Consider the following 17,980-nt stretch of genomic DNA (forward strand, 5'->3'; position numbering starts at 1 on the left):
GGAAGCGCTTCCGGGGGCCGGCGGAAGTTCCCGCGTTGCCGCGGCGACGGCGCGGCCGCCATGGCGGTGCCGAGCTGGCTGGAGCGGCTGCGGGCGGCCCGCAAGACGGCGCTGGTGCAGGACGGTAACCGCGGGGCGAGGGTCGGGACAGCCCCCGCCTGCCCCGCGGGGTCTGGGGTGGTCCTGCAGAGAGCGGGTGCGGAGGGGAGCGCTCCCGGGCACAGCCCCGCGCCCCGGGCCAGGGAAGGACACAAGGCCATCAACGCGAGCTTACGGGGCAGTGCCTCGTCCCCCCAGGCAGTGGGACGGGGTCCTGGACAATGGGATAGGGCCCCAGACAGTGGGACAGAGCCCTGCACCCAGAGGTAGCTGTATCCCGTTTCCTCTCACCATCTGTCTTGCCTCTAGGGAAGCGGAAGATCCACTACTTGTTCGAGGATGGGAAGGAGATGGCCGAAGAGTACGACATTAAGACTGGCCAGTTAATGAGTAAGTGGTGCTCTCAGCTGGCCCCCAGCAGACGTGGGTCAGGGCAGAACTGCAGGGCAGTGGGTCTATACCTTCAGGGCTGGGGTGTTGAGAGGGACCAGCTGGTCAGGAACAAATCATCCCTGACTATTTTGGAAGACAGGCATGTCTGTAGCGGAATTTTGTAGGGTCAGAAGTAGGGTTCAGCTTGCAGCCAGGGTTCTCTGACCTTCATGGCATAGCAGACCTTGCTTTAGCCCAGGATCTCCCCCAAACATCCCATCTGTCACAACAGACTTCGATGGACTACATGGGATTGTCATCATAGTTGCCAGGCACCGAGTCTGTACCACATGAAGGGCTGAAATACGCTTTTTGGTGGCTTCTACTACCGCAGACAAGGTGTTGATTATGGCTCTTGTCCAAAACCACATCAGCTGCAGCACAGCACCTGTTGCAACCCCACCATGGCTTTTTTTGCACCAAGTAGCAAAAAAAAGAGAGGCATTCAGTACAGAGTTTCTGACCTAGGAATAGGCCAACTAGCAGATCAGCTCACACCAAAGTGGAAATTACTGGAATTAAGATACATATATTCATATCATCTCAGTGTGCTGGGCAGCTTTGGCAGTCAGTTCCTGGAGCTCTTATAGAGCAGAAGAATGAAAAGCCTTCTTCTCTCTTTTCCAGGTAGAAAATGGCGAGAGAAGAACACCCTAGGGGGCACTGGCAAGTGGCAGGTGGAAGTGGGAGAGCCGACCTCGCCGCTTCTGGGAGCACTGGATTCAGAGCTTATAACAGAGAGCAGCTCAAATGTATGTAAGGGTCTGCAGGTACCACTGCACCTAAAACTACCTTGTCTTGTGCTTACAGCAGTAGTTGGTAGAGAGCAGATCACCAAGAGACAGCCTTAATGCACTCAGTGCTCTGCTACAAATCACCCCAAAACTGCAGGGCTGAGTAGAAAGAAGGCACAGGCTTAGGTTCTTTGGGGGTCTTCAAGAGATTTGTAGTTTCCTTAAGTAAAGAAACTCTATTGCTGTGTTGGCCAACTACTATCCTGGCTTGAAAGAGCAGGCTGGCAGGAGGGCCAGTGCCAGGACAAGTCAGGGGATAGAAAACAGAGGTGATAGCAATGAAAGGCACAGGCAGTGCATAGCAGGCTGCTCCCTAATAAAGCACAGCCTGTTTCATCTTCACATCCCTCTAGCTTAGGGGGCAGATGTTTTAGTCTCTCACCGTCTTTTGTACAGACCTGAAACACAAGCACAGCTCTGCACCAAAAATTGGGCAGAGCTAGGACTGAACCTAGCAGGTTCCTAGAGCAGGCAGAGCTCAGTATTTGGTTGCCTGTGAGGAAGAGGCCCCCCCTCTGTACTGCAAGGCTTCTTCACTGCACTCTTTCAGCCTCCTGCAAGCAGTGCTCTGGGCAAAGGCAGACCAGTCCTAGCTGTAGGAAAGTGATGCTCAGGCAGCTTCTTGAGTTACTCCCTAATGCTCCAGTGTGAAAGAACAGCTACTCCCATGCAGAGTCTCACAAGTAGTACAGGAAGGAGACAGGGAGGAGAGGAGACAGCTGGAGGGGCCTTGCTAAAGGTACTTGTTTGCTGTAGCCTATCTTCATGAGGAAGGATACCCTGAGCAGCTTCCAGTGGCGGATCCGTAACCTTCCCTACCCCAAGGAGGTCTACAGTGTCTCTGTGGAGGAGGAGCAGCGCTGCTGTGTCATCCGGACCACCAACAAGAAGTCAGTAAGGACAGCACTGCCAGTGCTGACAGTCCCTTGGGGTGGGCTGGCACAGAGGACAGGCTAGTGACTGCACAGGGGGCTGCCTCCCCTTCTAGTGTGCAAGGGCTGAGGGGCCCCACCTTGCAGCACATTTCCTGCTGCCCGATTTCCATTCCCAACTGCCTCAGACACCTTTACAGTAGGGCTTCTCATCTTGGCTCCAGTAGGGTGGTGCTTGCTCTGTTCTTGCCCCGTTAGGTGTCGCTTCCTTAGAAAAAGTCTTGCAGACCTCTTGAAACTAGAACATTCCATCGTCTCCCTCTGATTTAGTCATTGCATCTCAGAATGCTGCAGGATTCAACATGTACAGACAGATCTCCCTGCATAAACATGTCCTATAGTCACAATGCCAGTGATATCATCTGGAGGTAGCAAACAAAATAGACAGACTGAATCTGGAAAGGAAGCACCACAGTGTTCTGCCAAAAGAGATTTGAGATTGGAAGAAAAAAAATGGAAAATGCTTTTAAAGCTACATCTTGTAGTGTGTCAGTACATGGCATCTCACATGGAATGAAACACAAAGTGTCCCAAAGCATCTACAACCTCAGATAAGCCAAGATGAGCTGAAGTGTTGGGAAGTGAGTGCACAGAGTGAGCCTTGGGAGCACAAGGGAAGCTGATGGAAGTGGCTGTAGGTGGTGCTGTCGGCACAGAACTGCGGCCTCTCAGCTGCCGAGGGCTTCGCGACGCGGTACCCGCAGTCTCCCGGCAAAGGGCTGCTGGAGCTCTGCACATCAGCACACCTGGGGGCTCAAAACCAGAAGGCTGGAAAGAGGAAAGTTACCCCAGGGAAAACAGCAAGCAATTACAGCTCTTATACAGAAATGTTGGCCTGAATGCACACAGAGGGATTCACAGAACAGTGGTGCTTTAGTAGGGAGACCTAGGTAGCAAAAGATAATGATATTCCTACCGGCCACACATGGATACGCATGGAACTAGGACAGGAATGGAGGACTTGATCCTAAAGCCAACCACATACTGTCACAGACAGGCTTACCTACTCCAGTCCTACTGGCGTAGTGGTGTGTATGTGGGAAGTTCCTTGCCTGTGTATGTGGGAACCTCCTGCGTAGGTGCTGTAAGGTTATAATGTAGCACTGAGCCTTTACGTACCCCCTGCCTGATTTCAGGCTTTTTTGTACCGCTCTCAGAAGAGTCCTCCATGAGCAGCTGACATTTATTCTCTCAGACTAGTGTCAGAGGACCCAACAGTAACTCATGGCCTGTGTCTGACAGTTAAGGACTTTTAGAATTAAAGCTGAAAGCCACCTCACTGGGGACAAGAATGACGTTGCTGTCAGTAGGGAGTGGGGACAGACTCCAGCACTAGCACACTTAGTACAGGCTCCAGGATATCTTAGATCATTTCTCCTGGGTCTTGGCCAGGGCAGGGCACCACTCAGCAACTAATTCCAAGATAGCAACAACAGCATGGAATCCACAGAGAGAGTGCACATCACTACGGGAGAGAAAGGAAGCCTCGGAGCCTCTCCAACCCTTGGAAGTCAGCCACGCTGCTTCTGAGCAACAGAGCTGTCCTGACCGCCAGCCAGAGGCACAAGTAACAGGATGGGCTGCCAAGTCACTACTGAGTAGTTCAGCTCTAAATTCTCAGCATACCAGTAGCAGTTTTCCCTATGGGCTGACAAAAAGTGGGTTTCCAGTAGGAAAATAATAGAGGTGATTTCACATATATACTGTGGATTTCGGGCCAGGACTTGGGCTCAGAGTGTAATACTGCCCTTGGCCATGGGGTGAGAGGCAAGGGTAGAGAATCGGCCTGCATCGGCTGGGATAACCACCCATCAGCTACCTCCCCAGCTCAGACAGGAGCTCTTCACTTCCTCCAGTCACTCCGTTCCCTCTGGCCACGGCAAGGGCTGCTCAAGTGGGATTTGCTTAAAACCTCTTGCTGTAAAATAAATCCATTAAACTGAACTCTAAAAACAAACCTAGAAAGCCACCTCCCCAAACGCCAAACCTGATTCAATTATTGTAGTGAGAGGCAGTGGTAATGTTAGGAGGGGGGGGGGGGTGGCAAGGCAGATCTGGTTTCCTTTGATCTTGTCACAGATTTTAGTTTGAGGCCAGCCAAAGCCATTCTTCTCCCCTTCTCCTTAGTCCTGGGGCAGCAGAATGCTGCTGTTTCATTGATGACTCCCAAGGCCCTTTGAAACAGTGGGTTTTTTCTGTGTACTGCTTTTTTTTTGTCTAATCGGTAAGAAGTTAACACTTCCTTAACATGTCTTTGTGTTCATCTAATCTCTGCTGTTTAACCTTTGACATCTCCCTTATTATCCATGTCTGCCACCTTTTCCAAATACCGACAGCAGTGACAACACAGAACGGTTTGAGCCCTGCGGTAACAAGCCGTGTACATTCCTCCCACTGCACCGGGAGAGCCATTTGCCCTTTGTAGCTGTTTTCACCGTGACTTGGAAAATAAACTGCAATTTGGGCAGAGGTAGCCAGAGAGGCCAAGCCTCACACACAGCCAGCTGAATCAAGAACCACCCCTCATGGCATGGTAGCAGCCACTGCCTGTTCCTGCTCTGCTCCAGGCAACTCAGTACCAGCTACAGGCCAATTCCTTGAAGAGGATTGCCCACAACAGTGCTGGAACAGACTAAGAATCCAGCCATGCCTCTGGGTGGGCACAGGACCACCAGCCAGTGTATTTGATGCAGCCCCAGAGAGAAGCAGTAGATGCAGGGCAAGCCATGCCACACACAGAAGATCTCAGGTAAACATAGACACAGATCTACAGGGTTCTGGGTCCAAAGTCTTAGGAAATCTCTTAGCTGGCAAAACCTCTCTGTCCTCTGCTTGGATGTGAGAGGTTATTGGAAGACTGGGATAGAACCCAGGGAAGGAACAACTAGGAGAGCTGTAAGTGCAGAGGAGCACCACAGCCACCATGGGAGCTGCCTGGAGATGCTGCAGAGCAGAGGCTCAGGTGATTGTGGGCAGTTACACCTGGAGATCTGTGCCCAGGGGTATGCCTGAGTACCACCATGCCACCAAAGCAAGAAGTTACCTAGGAAGTAAAGCAAGAAGTTAAAAAGAGGGGTTTAGGAAGGATTGCAACACAAAATGGTACATCACTGAGGAAAGTAAGTCATTTGCTGAGGAAAGTAAGTCATATGGCACAAAAGCTTTGACAGCTATTTTGACAAAAGCTAAAGGAAGCTGCTACTTAGAAGGAATGAGAGGCCATGAGCAGGGAAAAAGACAAGGAACACCTTGTTAGGGCTGAGTAGTCTAACCATAATCTGGCACTACACATGAGGGCAAGCTGGAGGACCAAGCCTGCTGTCACACACCAAAGCTCTTCAGGACTTTGCCAGCTCTGATTTCCAGTTTGGAGGTTTGTTTCTAGTGTTCCTGCTAACCTGGGGGCACCGGCAGTCACACAACATGGCACAAGGGCCTCCTGCCAACCCTGAGAGGTCTATTGTCCTCATCTACACCTTGTAGAACAGCAGTCTGTGTCTCAGCACTGCTAGTGGGGGAACAGAAATCCCACCTTCCTTATTTCTGTCTCCTCTCTTATTTGTAGGTACTATAAAAAGTTCTCTATTCCTGATCTGGACCGATACCACCTTCCCTTGGATGCAGCTGCCCTGAGCTTCACCCATGCCAACAACACCCTGATCATCACGGTGAGGCTTTAGCCAAGCAGAACAGCACTTTGCCCTTGTCTTTATGTCCACAAAGAAGCTAAAATTCTTATATGTGGGGAAATAAGGCAGAGCAGGGAGATCTGCTGACGGTCACCCATGCGGCCCCTTCTCTGTCACACAGTCGGTGGGAGTTTCAGATTACACTGGGCATGCTGACACTAGCCAAGAGGTCCCAGGCTGCAGGAGGGGCCCTGCCTGCTGCTCAAGGTGACATGCAGGTGGAAGAGTGTCTGTCATGCCCTATTTTCCATGTATTCCCTCCATCAGGCCTGAGCAAGGCTCTACTCTCAGTGACAATAAGTTTCGCTTGTCTCAGAGCATAAGAGTCCAAGGACTGCTGCACTTTGAGGTCTTGCAGTCTTAAAAAAGAATAATAAAAAAATAATCACCTGCTTCTTTGTGTCAGAGAGGGAACACTTCCACACGTGGTGGAAGCAAGAGACTAGCAACATGGGCACACACTTCTTGTTGCAAGGAGCAGACAGATGCTTTTGTGCAACAGGTGCTTGTCCTACCCAGTGCAGAAGTCAGCTACACAGAGGGCACACCCTCCGTGGGAAACCTGGCAGCAGAGCTGGGCTGCATTTGCAGAGGAAACAGGCCGAGAGGAGCACCTTGAGTCCTCCTGAGCTTCTGTTTGCTACTGGCCAAACCTTGCAAAAAGCACCTGCATCCACTGCTAAGCTGCAGCTGGGTGAGGGACCTCTGAGGGGAAGAGAGGAACTGCAATTCTTACTTGTCTTTGCATAAAAAAAGAAAATCATATTTTATAGATAAAAAAACCACTTGTGAGCGTACAGTCAGCACAGCAAGGATCTGCTTGCCAGGATATTCCAGAGGGGTTGGTGGTGGTTAGGATTCCACATCTAACTGGAAAGTTTTACTTGTACTGTAAAAGACACTCCAGAACTTGGCAAATGTCTCTAGCTTGATGGCACAACTTCTCTAAATGGGCTTCAGAGGCAGCTGGTAATGGCAAAGCCTCCCTTGGCAGGAGGGCCCCTGCTGGGCCGGCAGCAACAGGCCCCAGTTGGTTTGCTTGGAGCAGAGGCTGAACAGGAGTTCAGGAGTGCTAAGGGCATTTCTCTCTGTCCTACAGTACCAGAAGCCGAAGGAGATCCTGGCTGCAGAAGAGCAGCTGCAGAAGGAGCTGAAGAAGATAAAGGCAGCTAACAGTGGAGATGGAGACTGTACAACTCAGTAGGCAGTCGCTGCTAAGAGGCTGAGGTGAGGGGCAGCTCTCTGGCACAGCTTCATGGTGTTTATTTTGCCTTATCTAATAAAAATGAGTTCTGTTGTTAATAGAGCGATTTGGAGGAATCTCTGTAAGCCCAGGAACATGGCAGGGCAGTTGACCTGTCTTCTGCCTGGCCTACTGATTTATGCAGACATGGTTTGTGTTGGAAGGGACCTTAAAGATCATCTGGTTCTAACCCCGTCATGGGCAGAAACACCTTCCACTAGACCAGACTGCTCAAAGCCCCATCCAACCTGGCCTGGAACACTTGCAGAGATGGGAATAATCCTTCTATGAATTGTGGGAAGCTGTAGCATGCAAAGGAAGCACACGACATCCACAACCAGCAGCCCTGTCCCCACCCTCCATGAGCAACATGACACCTTGGGAATTTCCCCGTCTGCCATCACTGGTGAAGGCAGTAATGTCTGGAAAACAAGAACTCCCTCCTCACACCCATTAGTTGCCTGGGATGTGTTTGGAAGCAGCTCCCTCCTGTGCAGTTAGGCAGCTCCTCTGTGCAGTCAGAAGGATGCTCTTGTGACTTTGGCATCTCTGCAAACAGCATCAGTGCTTAGACCTGAGTGGGCACAGCCTGTGAAACAGGGTAAAGAGGAAGACACATAGCTGCTTCCTTAGTGCCAGCCATCCATGACGTGACATGGCTGTGCAGAGCGCGGGAACCAACGTGCAGCTGCCTCCATTTGCATGGCACAGAGGGGAAGCAGTGGCTGGGCCGCTGGCTGGCTCAGGAGCAGCAGCTGCCCACCCTTCTGTGAAGGTACAAACAAGGCCCATTGCAAACCTCACTGCACAGGGACAACCCCAGCAGTGCTGCTTTACCAACTCCTCTCCAACAGCCATCCTCCTACTTAGATTTCTGAATGTTGTTCCATCCCAGTTCATATGTGAACAGTTACTACCCAAACAAACCCTGCAAACCCTACCTTCAAGTGAGCTGCTCATGGGCTCCCAGCACCACCTGATGAGGCTACTTTCAAACCACGACAATTCCTTAGAGGCCAGGGCTCCAGCAAACATATTCCTCCAATTCTTGTGCATCACAAGGGAAGAGCAGCCTCTTGACAGTGGAAATGAACTAAGTTCTAACAAAGCACCATGCTGAGTGGCTCACCCTAGAAATGCTCCCAGTTTGTGATACAAACCTCTCCTTTACCTATCCAGGATACCCAAACTCAGAACCAAGTAGGGTTCCCGCACTTCCTTCCCCTAGGAGGGCCAGACCCCAGACACCACTGTATTCACTCGCAGCACATTATCCACATTCAATCAGACAGCACAGAGCACACTGAAAACTATGGTTGTTCAGAGACCCACATCAGGTTCAGAAGGATGACACAAAAAGGAGCCCATTTGGATGTGCCTACAGGATCCCAGTAAATCACATCCAGGTGTTTGTAACTGGTCTGGTTTGCTGCTTCATTATGCAGGCACCAAATGAGTCACAGATCCTACTTTTTGAATTCTTGTTTGAAAAAGTGACAGGAGATCCAATCTCTCAGGAACCGCCTTCAGTGCAGCAGTGTCACAGGGTCTAGCCAGGGAGAGAGATCTATTAGACATGGAGACAGCAGCTGAAAATAGGTCCAACCTCCCCCACCCAGCCAGGCCCCTGCAACCAACAGGTAACACCACAGCCCCTTCAGAAGTTGAAACAAAACATACCATCTCTTCTGTTTCCTTTCAGTTTTATTTAGCAAAACACGACCATTTCAGCCCTGCCAAGTGCACAGCCTGACCTGACGGCCAGCTTGGGGAGGCACACTGAAAGCAGGGCTGGCTCTGCCTTTTAGCTCAATTGTTGCTCTTGGGTGTGAAGGACAACACAAGCAGCTGGCAGGACAGCAAGTTAAGGAGAAAGGTGGTCCTCACTCCAGGCACCTTTCCCTTCCACCAAATCAGTCCACCCTACACACAGCCTAGTCTTGCTTCACATGCTTAGAGCTTGGCTGATCTCAACCTGACCAGCACATAGCTGATGGGGCATCCTGGCTCAACTTGCCCCTCAAATGATGTATCCACAGGAAAAAAAAGGAAATTAAAAAAAAAAAAAGAAAGAAAAACAGGAACACAGTTAATAAAACAAACCCTGACTTGCACAAAATAAAAAGGGTAAAGGACAATGGGCCTATTATTTTCACTAACAGGCAGATGAGGTTGAGAAAGTTTGGCCCTTTGTGCACTCTTCATTGTAGCTTTCTGGCAGGAAAAAGTCCCTTCAGAAGCCTTGTGGGCCTTTCTCACCTCTCCTGCCCTGCAATTCCCTGAGCCAAGTGTCAGCTCTGCTGAGTTGGGGTCACCAGAAGCAGCTGTGGTGCCCTTCACGAGGCCGTGAAGTCCAGGACATGCAGGGCTGATGCCAGGGCAGCATACAGGTGGGTGGTACTGAAACGGAGGCAGTACACTGGGCTGCTGGTGGGTGAAGACAGGTGAAAGCTCTGCAAGAAAACCAGAGAATCAACCTTTCAGAAAAGCGGTCAGCCCAAAGACCCCAGCTGGTGTTACAGATCCAAAGGCTGAGATGTCTGAGCAAAGCAGGTTTTCTCTGCACATAGGTTATGTTTGCCATGGTGGACTAGTCCCAAGACAGCCCAGCAGTCCCTCTTTCTTTTTCCCACGAGGCATGAGCACTGGGCTGCCAGAGAACAGCTGAGAAGCTCTGGTGCTGCCCAGCCTCCCACCAGTGCTCACCTGCAGGCACCGAGTCTGCCGCTTATCCCAGAGGCGCACCACGCCGTAGTAGGAAGAGCCGCTGGCAATCATATGGTTCTTGTCACTCCTTATGCAGTACAGGGCACTGTCATGGGGCTCTTCCCACTCCTGGACGCACTTCCTGCAAGGGCAACACAAACCAGAGCACGGCTGAGCCTCCACTCCTCCATCCACTTTGCCTGAAGGAGCTAATTCAGTGAGAGCTGAGCTCCCAGACACTGCACAAGGAGGGTCCAGGAGCCTTGTGTGGGCCCCAGACGGCAGCACGGCAGGCTCACCTGGTGCTGGTCCGTATGTCCCAGTAGCGGATGTAGGTGTCGTACCCACAAGAAAGGAGAAGGGAGGGTGTTTCGTAGAACACATCCAGGACTCCAGCTCCATGGTGGAAGTCGGTCCCTAAACAGGTCAACAGCTGACCACTGCAATGAAACACATTAGGGGAAGAGTCATTCAGAAACACATTAGGGGAAGAGTCATTCAGAGCAAAAAGCCCTTCCGGTTCGGCTGGCCAGAGCAGAGATGCTGTCAGAGAAGTCTTCCAGATCTCATTTCTGTGATTTAACAGAATACAAAAGCCTGCACAGTTTTCCTCTCCCACCCCCAGCTTCTGCTACTGGTTGGGTCACTAACTATCATCAACGATGACCGGCAGGAGTCCCAGCTGGAAGAGGAAGAGCCAAGGTACAGGCACAGCTGACCCCCAGCAGAATGGAATCCTTTTCCCTGGGAGAAGTGACCAGTATTCTGAATTATGTGGCTCCCACTTGGGAGACAACTCCCACCTTAGTCCAGATAATCTGCAAGAGCCATCTACCTGTTCAATCCCATCCCATACTCTGTCCTTCAAAATACTGTCCACTGGGATATTTCCCTGGATCTTTGACACACAGCAGAGATCAACAGGCAAATTAGACTCTCCTAACCCAGTCCGCCATGGCTTCTCTCCTCAACCCCCTCCAGCTACACCACATTCTGCAAACAACATTCTGGGGCTGAATGTGATAGGTCAAAAGCAACCACCCCAAGGTTGCTCTGGAGATGACCTTCCAAAGGCTAGTTTGGGGTTTTTTTGACCCTTTCTTCCTTTTTAATTCCTTGCTTGCAGTGAAAGAGCAAAAGCAAGATCTCCATGAAGCTCTGTGCTGGGTGCTTTGTGGTGGTATGACTCGCTGCTTGTTCATGTGCAGAACCAGCAGCTCACCAGGTCCCACCCTGCCAGACTTCAAGCAGAAGCTTGAGCCCCTTCCCTGAGTCACATAGAATTGCATCAGGTACATGGCACAGCCCATCCCAGTATCACTCCACCTGCTGCAGCAGCCAGTGACATCCAGTCTGTCTCCATGACAGACTCTCGGGAATGGAGTGGACAATCTGCCTAGCTGCTTGAAATGGCCACCTATTGCAAACCCTCCTTTTCTTCCTTCTCCTTCTCCTCACACCCTCTACATCAAAAATGCTGGACACAATAAAACTTGAAGCACCCGCTTTTCAAACTCTGCTGCATGGCCACCCCTCTCCAACACCCTCTTGGTTCTCAGGACAATGAAGCAGTCCTGAAAGCCAACAGCACGGATCCCGCAGTGGGGTCACTCCCAGCATCTCCCTCCATTATTTCGTTACATTCTGCTCCTTGATCCAGCATCACACAGCTCTGAGGCACATCGCCAAATGCCTTAATTCTGTCTGTAATCTGGGCTAAAGCCCTCGTCGGGGGATAAAGACCACACAAAAGGAGAAATAGAGTCCTGGGAGATGTTAAAACAAGTAAACACCTTTGTGTCAGGAGAGAGAAATCGCTGATAAAGCAGATTAGTGCCTCGAGCCCTGGTGTCCCCAGATCAGAAGGCGAGCCCTGGCCGATCTTTGCAGCCAGCACGCTTCTATGATCACAGAGCTGGCGGCATGCTGGGGCCAGCCTGTTTCCCCACAGTCACTCTCCAAAGAGCAGATTATGTAGAATAACAATTTCTTTGTGGCTGTGTAATTCCCTCCGTGACCGTGGCTGTGGGCAGCTACATTGGCCCTTGATGCCAGGGCCCTAGCAACCATTTAGAGAGGCCAACCAGCCCTAGCAATGGCCCCCCCATGCAAACCTCTCGGACAAGCTTTAACATCAAGTGCATGAATTAATCCCCCCCAACACGAATCCAGGGGTGCTGGCTTATTGGACTTTGTGTTTCTCCAGGCAAGGGATCGAGAGGATTCCAGGCTTCAGCCCTTTGCAACCTTCTCACAATACATTAACCCTTGGAAGGTTACTTGTAAACCAATCCAGCGGCAACTCTGCACCTGTCTGTGGGTTGAGAGGTTGAAGCACTCATGGTTTGAGCACCATGAGCAAGAGCAATGGGGTTTAGTTGGCACAGATGGGTCCTCAGATCCACCGTGGAGTGAAAAATGGATGGGCATGAGTGCTCTGGCACTTCTCTGCCCTTCCAAGCACACAGATACCTCCATCTGCCATTCTGCAAAGCCAGCAGGACAAACGGACATGCACACCTTCTCAAGGCTTCTGCAAAGCCTTCTGCAAAGCCTACAAGTTGTACGTGTGGCCCAGAGTTGTAAGACATACAACAGAGGTATGAGGAGGAGTCACCTGCTCTCCCAGACAAGAATCCTTGGACTACCTGTGAGATGAGTAAGGGGCCAGACTGCCCAACTGCCAGAGTCCTCTGCCAGTTGCTCAGGCAGGAGCAAGGAGTTACTCCCAATAGATGAGCTACCCCAGCAAGCCCTAGGTAGCACCAGCAGCTTGGACCCCGAGCACCACCCAGGTGCTTCGCTCCCCGTGTTTCTCCATGCCTTCACATCTCACTGCAGCGGTACCCAAGCATTCCAACAGTCACACCGTTTTTCTCCCTCCACTTCCCTTTCCATCCCAGGCAACAAAAATGAAAGAAAAGGCAACAAAAAAAGGGAGGAGAAAGAAAAGGATTAGCTTTTCTCTGTAGGCATAAAATGAGCACAGATACTTGCAAGTTACTGCAGCAAAGTAAACCCTGCTTTGCTGGTTTGTTAATCAGTCCAGTTCTCCTGTCCCAAGAACGTTCTCTCAGGTGGGAGGTGCAACCCCAGGATACAGGAGCCGCTCTTTGGCAATTTACAGAGGCAACGTGGTAGTTGCTACAGTGAAGCACTTACATCTGGCACCAGGGGAAAGTTTACTGTGCTCTACACTGGGCACACAAACCAAAACACCTATGTGTTCTGGCATGGGCATACTTGAGGTGATAAAGATGCAGAACATGACTAGTATTTCCCTTTTTTCAGCAGATTAAGGTGTCTCTGGACCAGCGACCACCATGCCAGGCTAGCTCTATGTGCCTGCAGCATACACTACCATGCTGAGCCCATGCTGGGAAGAGAACTCTGCCACCACAACTCTTCCAGTCTTGGGATCACAAGTTAGTGCCCACAAATTGTCCACTCTTTGTTATCCCAAATACTCCCTGCCCTCAAACCCCACACCTGAACAGCTTCCCCTTTCTCAGGAGCAAAACCCACAGCTAATCCTTAATAACCCATAAAGGATCAACATAACCCATGAATGGGCAACAGAAAAGCAGCAGCTACACCAGCACATCACCAACGGTTTCTAACAACTTAGATGGACAGAAGATACCTTCTCCATGAGGGATAGAAAGAGATGGCATATCTATCTTGGACCTTTTTCAGCAGCACCAGCCAAATACAGCAGGAAACAGCTGCCTTCTTTCCTCTGTGGTCCCTTTTTCACCTAAACACCTTTCAAATCCCAGGTGGGCTGATCCTCAGCACTTCAGAGGCCCTGTCCTTGTTATGGGTAATGAAGGTTAGTCAGGAAGTGTCTGTGAAGACCAAGTGAGACCAAACATGGAAGGTCCACACCATCTCCCTACCCTGCCATGGCCCTCCAGCTGGCAAGTAGCTCTTTCGCTCCTAGGTCTTCTTCAGGCAAGCCAGGTAGTTACCTGTGCAGATGGTTGGAGCTTTGCCTGTCTTTGCACTGAACAGCCTGGGCTAAGTAGTGCCTGCGTTCAGTCCCAGTGCTGGGTGGCACCACCAGAAATGACTCTGCACTAGCAGAGCTCTGTGAAGCAGAATCACAGATGTGATTCTGTGTGCAGGTTTTCTGCAAAGACCAGTCTAGAGAAAGAGCTCTCAATTTCAACACTTTAATCACAAACCACCTGGGCCAGTGCAGCACCTACAAACACACAGGTAGGCCTCCAGTGTTGAGGAATCTCATAATATTCCTAATTTCTCATGCTTCCTGTTAAGCATCTAGACAGACTGAATAATATTGGCAGTAATCCAGTACCAGCCCACAAGGAACAGAGCCAGAGCAAATCCAGCAGCCTATTTTATCTTTAGCACAGGGAAGCTGTGTTAGCACCAGGCTCTGGACTCCTTGGTGATAGAAAAAGATGTTTAAACAAAGTCCATGTGCCTGGTAAATGTATCCAACTGATGAGTCCAAAAATTAAAGGCATTTTGTTCAGACACTATAGAGAATCCTTTGATTCATCTCAATTAATTTCCAAGTTCTTCAAGACTTTTTAAAATTACTTTTAAAATAAGATATTTGTTCAGGATTTCTCCATTTCACTCTTTCATTTCTATGCTAGAAATCTAGCCATGAGCATAGCTCTCCTAATACCTCCAGAAGACAGGCAGCCTGGAAGCAAAGTGAAGGGAAGAAACAGGCTGGTTTCTTTAAGTTCTTGCTCTTCTTTTTAGAAACAGCTTCAAGTTCTATTACTTCTCACTCACTAATAAGAAGACAAAATAAGATCAGTCATGACAGAGCCCAGGTGGTTACTTTCCAGATAACCCATGGGACGTTGCTTCACCAAGTTAAAGTTACATACAGCCTCCCAAGCCACTGCAACTACTTGTGTGCCCTTAAAAGCTCGGGATCTCCCTGAGATCTTTCTGATAGTCAGAGTCCAAAAGAAGTCTGCACCTTCCTCCCTGGACCCTGCCCATTTGCTGCAGGTCTTGTCCAGCTGTCTCCAGTACACAAGAACCACACTCCAAAAGCTGGGATGAAACAACGTTTTTCTTCCTACCCTCCATTTCTGGTGACCCCAATTCACTAGAATTGATATTATATAACTATGCAAACTCTAGGAAACTGCTGAATTCCGAACATATGTTGAAAACAGAGATGTGCAAAACTGAGGACAATTCATTTGCTCTGGAAACCTCATCTGTGAACTGTGATCATCCATCAAAGAGGAGAATCCATTGCACATAAGCAGATGACTATTCAGAAATCAAACAGAGCTCTAAACCAATATTTCAGCCCCAATAACTATTTGAAACAAAACAGGTGAGAAGCATATACTTTAAAAAAAAGGTGTAAAGAGCCCTGTTCAGTTCCAAACATTCGATCTGAGTATCAAACAGAGAAAGAAAAATCCATTTAAAAATAATTATCCCAAGTGCAGCATTTGCACAATTTCTGTCATCCAATTTGGAGAGTGCACCAAAACCAAAGGGAAGAGCTGAGCTGCTGTCTCTTCCAGGTGCTTTGCAATAGCAGCTGAGGCACTGAGGGGATGCAAAAACTTATGCTAAGAAGGGAAAGGCTTGATCAAACAACATCTGTATTGTACATAGGGAGAAGCACAGACCCTTGACAAAGTTATTCTTCTATCCTACCCCAAAGTTGCCCTTGCATTTAGGCCAGGCTACTAATTCCTGCAGGGAGGTGTGGGATTGGCTTGGGGAATTTTGAAGGAGCACCTCTAAGTGAAATGGCTCAGAGATGGTGTTTCAAGTGATTTTCAGGGCAAATACCTCTCTCTGATTCCTCAGTGCAGCTGAAGGGACTCGAGGCAGTAGGGGGGAAAGACACCAACGACGGTCTGAGATTGTGTTGGGGGGAGAGACAGAAGAGGGAGTTTTGCCTTCTTTTCTTCTGCTTTCTCTGAATTGGCCCACACACGTTTTAAATGGTCCAATAAAAAGATACAATTTCTTTACCTTTCCAGCTCTGGGACCCTGTGAGTTTTTGTTGTTCGGGTTCCTGTAAGGTTAAGTTCAGAGGATAAACTGACACACTGGGCTATGGGAAAAAGCCAGTTTCTTCAAATAAAGCCACAACGGTGCAAAAGAGACCCTGCTGGGGCTTTTATTTGGGAAAACAAACAGAAATGGCACCAAGCCCTTCTGCTTTATGAACCAATTTAACTATAAAACCAATGTTCTCCCTCTCGGGGGTGAGGAGGGGAGAGAGACAGGACATGACAATAGTCCAAAACCTTGAGGGGGAAAAAAAAAAGAAGATAGGACAAAAAAGGTTGTCTATCCCCTTTTCTTTCTTGTCCATGGCTCCTTTTCTTAGCACACGTGTGTTCTTGTAAAAACGATTAGATTGCAATTTGTATAACATGGTGACCCCCAAATTCAGACATTTAACCCCTTTTCTCTGCAAAGAATGTCAAGAATGTCTTCTCTGTCTTTCTTTCCAACGGGAGGAGTAGGGGGGAATTCTCAAACTGTGATTTCTTGGAGGAACAGAAAAAGAGGGAGGAGAGGAAAAGAAGCAGGGAATTCTCAAAGCCTCTCGCCTTTCGCCCCACTTGTGTGGGAACAGGCGGCTGTATTGCTCCCTTTCTGGACAGAGCTCTGCAGGTCTCCTTTAGTGAGGAGACAAAAAAATGGAGAGTCCAAATCAAAACAAAGCCATCTGTTTAAATGAGCTACCACTAGCCAGTGACAGAGGGGGTTCCTCATTCACTCCTTCCCATTCTTCTGTCTTGCCTCTGTTGATTCTCTCTCAACCCAGGGAAAAATAAAGATTACTTTTGCTTTGGCTCAGAGAGATGAAACTGATTGATGCGCTTGGAGTGTCCAGCCCCCACCCATGCTCTCTGATTGCTCAGGGCCTTGTAAAGTTGTCATAAATACGCCCGAACAAGAGTTCAAAGGCCGCAGCATGCCCTGAACATGCACACATCCAAAGGGCAGGAGCTGGCCTCGTGGTCCTCTCTAGTGAGGCAGGGCCAAGACTGCCATGGGGAAGAAAGGATTTAGGATAAACACCTGTATGTTCCTCCTCTTACAGTGATTTTACATTTAGGTTAAGATGGACCAGAGCACTCTTAACAAAAGGAAGGCAGAAGACACCCAGCTTATATGAGAGAGTTCAGAAACACAGTGTCAAAAAATCCAAAACCCAACCAGAAATCAGTAAAGAACAACAAGGCTTTGAGAAGTTTTGAGAACACATGCATACCATGGGAATACGTTGCACAGACAAGACTGAAGCTATCCATTATAGACAGGAGACAGAGTTCTGAACACAACAAAGTCTTCTAAAAGGGACAATCATCCAAGAAACCACCACTTAAGAGGCTCCCTGCACCAGCAAGCTTTCTCCAGAACAGGCTCAAGCTGGCCATAGGCCTGGTGTCCTGCTTCTGTTCAGCCAAGACAGAGATGCTGAGAAAGAAATGCAAATCTGAAAGGAATAGGGAGCCTCTTTCCCACAAAACCTGGAGGAGTTTCCTTGGCAAAAAAGATACCTGGCGTATGAATCTATAGAAAAACAGGACCAGAAAGGGGTATTCCACATACACCACATGCTATTATTCTTCTGCTCCCCAAATCCTGTGAAACTGTTATCAGTGACAGGATAATATTTGCTATTGCTTGTCTCTCCTGTTATCAGACATATGCACCCACTTCTCTGTGACTGGATAAATCCAGTTTAAATGCCTGGGTGAAACAGACTCCCCACATTTCTTGGAGTCAGTTACCTTTCCTTTTGATCTAGCAACTCCAGTTCTGAATCCATGTGCTCCCTTCACTCAACAACTCCTCTGGTGATTAAATTAGAGGGTCTCAAACTTGTATAACCCTTGGAGCTCAAAGCTGTGGAGAGAATGCTCTTCTACAGAAATTATTTTAGAACACAATGCTAAGAAGTCTTGAGCCAAGCTTCTAGATTAAAAACTTCTATTGAAAACATTCAGCAAGACTTACAACCAAGAACTACACCTGCAGATTCTCATTTCACTCATCTACTTCCACACAATTAAAAAACTGGACCACAACAGGAGACAAAGTCAAGAA

At 49.1% G+C, this 17,980-nt stretch overlaps 2 protein-coding genes across 5 annotated transcripts in view; one reads left to right on the forward strand and one right to left on the reverse strand.

Moving 5' to 3' along the window:
- Nucleotides 1-26: 26 nt before the first annotated feature.
- Nucleotides 27-7,248, forward strand: DPCD (deleted in primary ciliary dyskinesia homolog (mouse)). The gene is made up of 6 exons (XM_048311534.1): nucleotides 27-124; nucleotides 409-489; nucleotides 1,159-1,283; nucleotides 2,082-2,215; nucleotides 5,823-5,925; nucleotides 7,046-7,248. Exons 1-6 carry the CDS (start codon nucleotides 61-63, stop codon nucleotides 7,148-7,150), a joined length of 612 nt encoding a protein of 203 aa, XP_048167491.1. The 5' UTR covers nucleotides 27-60; the 3' UTR covers nucleotides 7,151-7,248.
- Nucleotides 7,249-8,875: 1,627 nt separating this feature from the next.
- FBXW4 (F-box and WD repeat domain containing 4) overlaps nucleotides 8,876-17,980 on the reverse strand; it is a 60,839-nt gene continuing 51,734 nt past the window's right edge. For all 4 annotated transcript variants that reach the window (XM_048311402.1, XM_048311404.1, XM_048311403.1 and 1 more), the window contains 3 exons: nucleotides 10,195-10,335; nucleotides 9,896-10,037; nucleotides 8,876-9,642 (listed from right to left, as the gene is read on the reverse strand). In XM_048311402.1, coding sequence (XP_048167359.1) covers nucleotides 9,526-9,642; nucleotides 9,896-10,037; nucleotides 10,195-10,335 — 400 coding nt within the window. In that variant the 3' untranslated portion in view covers nucleotides 8,876-9,525. The remainder of the gene's footprint in view (nucleotides 9,643-9,895; nucleotides 10,038-10,194; nucleotides 10,336-17,980) is intronic.

This window comes from Corvus hawaiiensis, chromosome 8, assembly GCF_020740725.1.
Source record: "Corvus hawaiiensis isolate bCorHaw1 chromosome 8, bCorHaw1.pri.cur, whole genome shotgun sequence".
Classification (NCBI taxonomy): Eukaryota; Metazoa; Chordata; class Aves; order Passeriformes; family Corvidae; genus Corvus; species Corvus hawaiiensis.

Excerpts from the sequence above, each read along its gene's own strand:
- DPCD (XM_048311534.1), top strand. The coding sequence starts at position 61 with ATGGCGGTGCCGAGCTGGCTGGAGCGGCTGCGGGCGGCCCGCAAGACG. Across the intron at positions 490-1,158 it reads TAAGACTGGCCAGTTAATGA|GTAGAAAATGGCGAGAGAAG; the intron begins GTAAGTGGTGCT and ends TCTCTTTTCCAG. Across the intron at positions 2,216-5,822 it reads ATCCGGACCACCAACAAGAA|GTACTATAAAAAGTTCTCTA; the intron begins GTCAGTAAGGAC and ends TCTTATTTGTAG.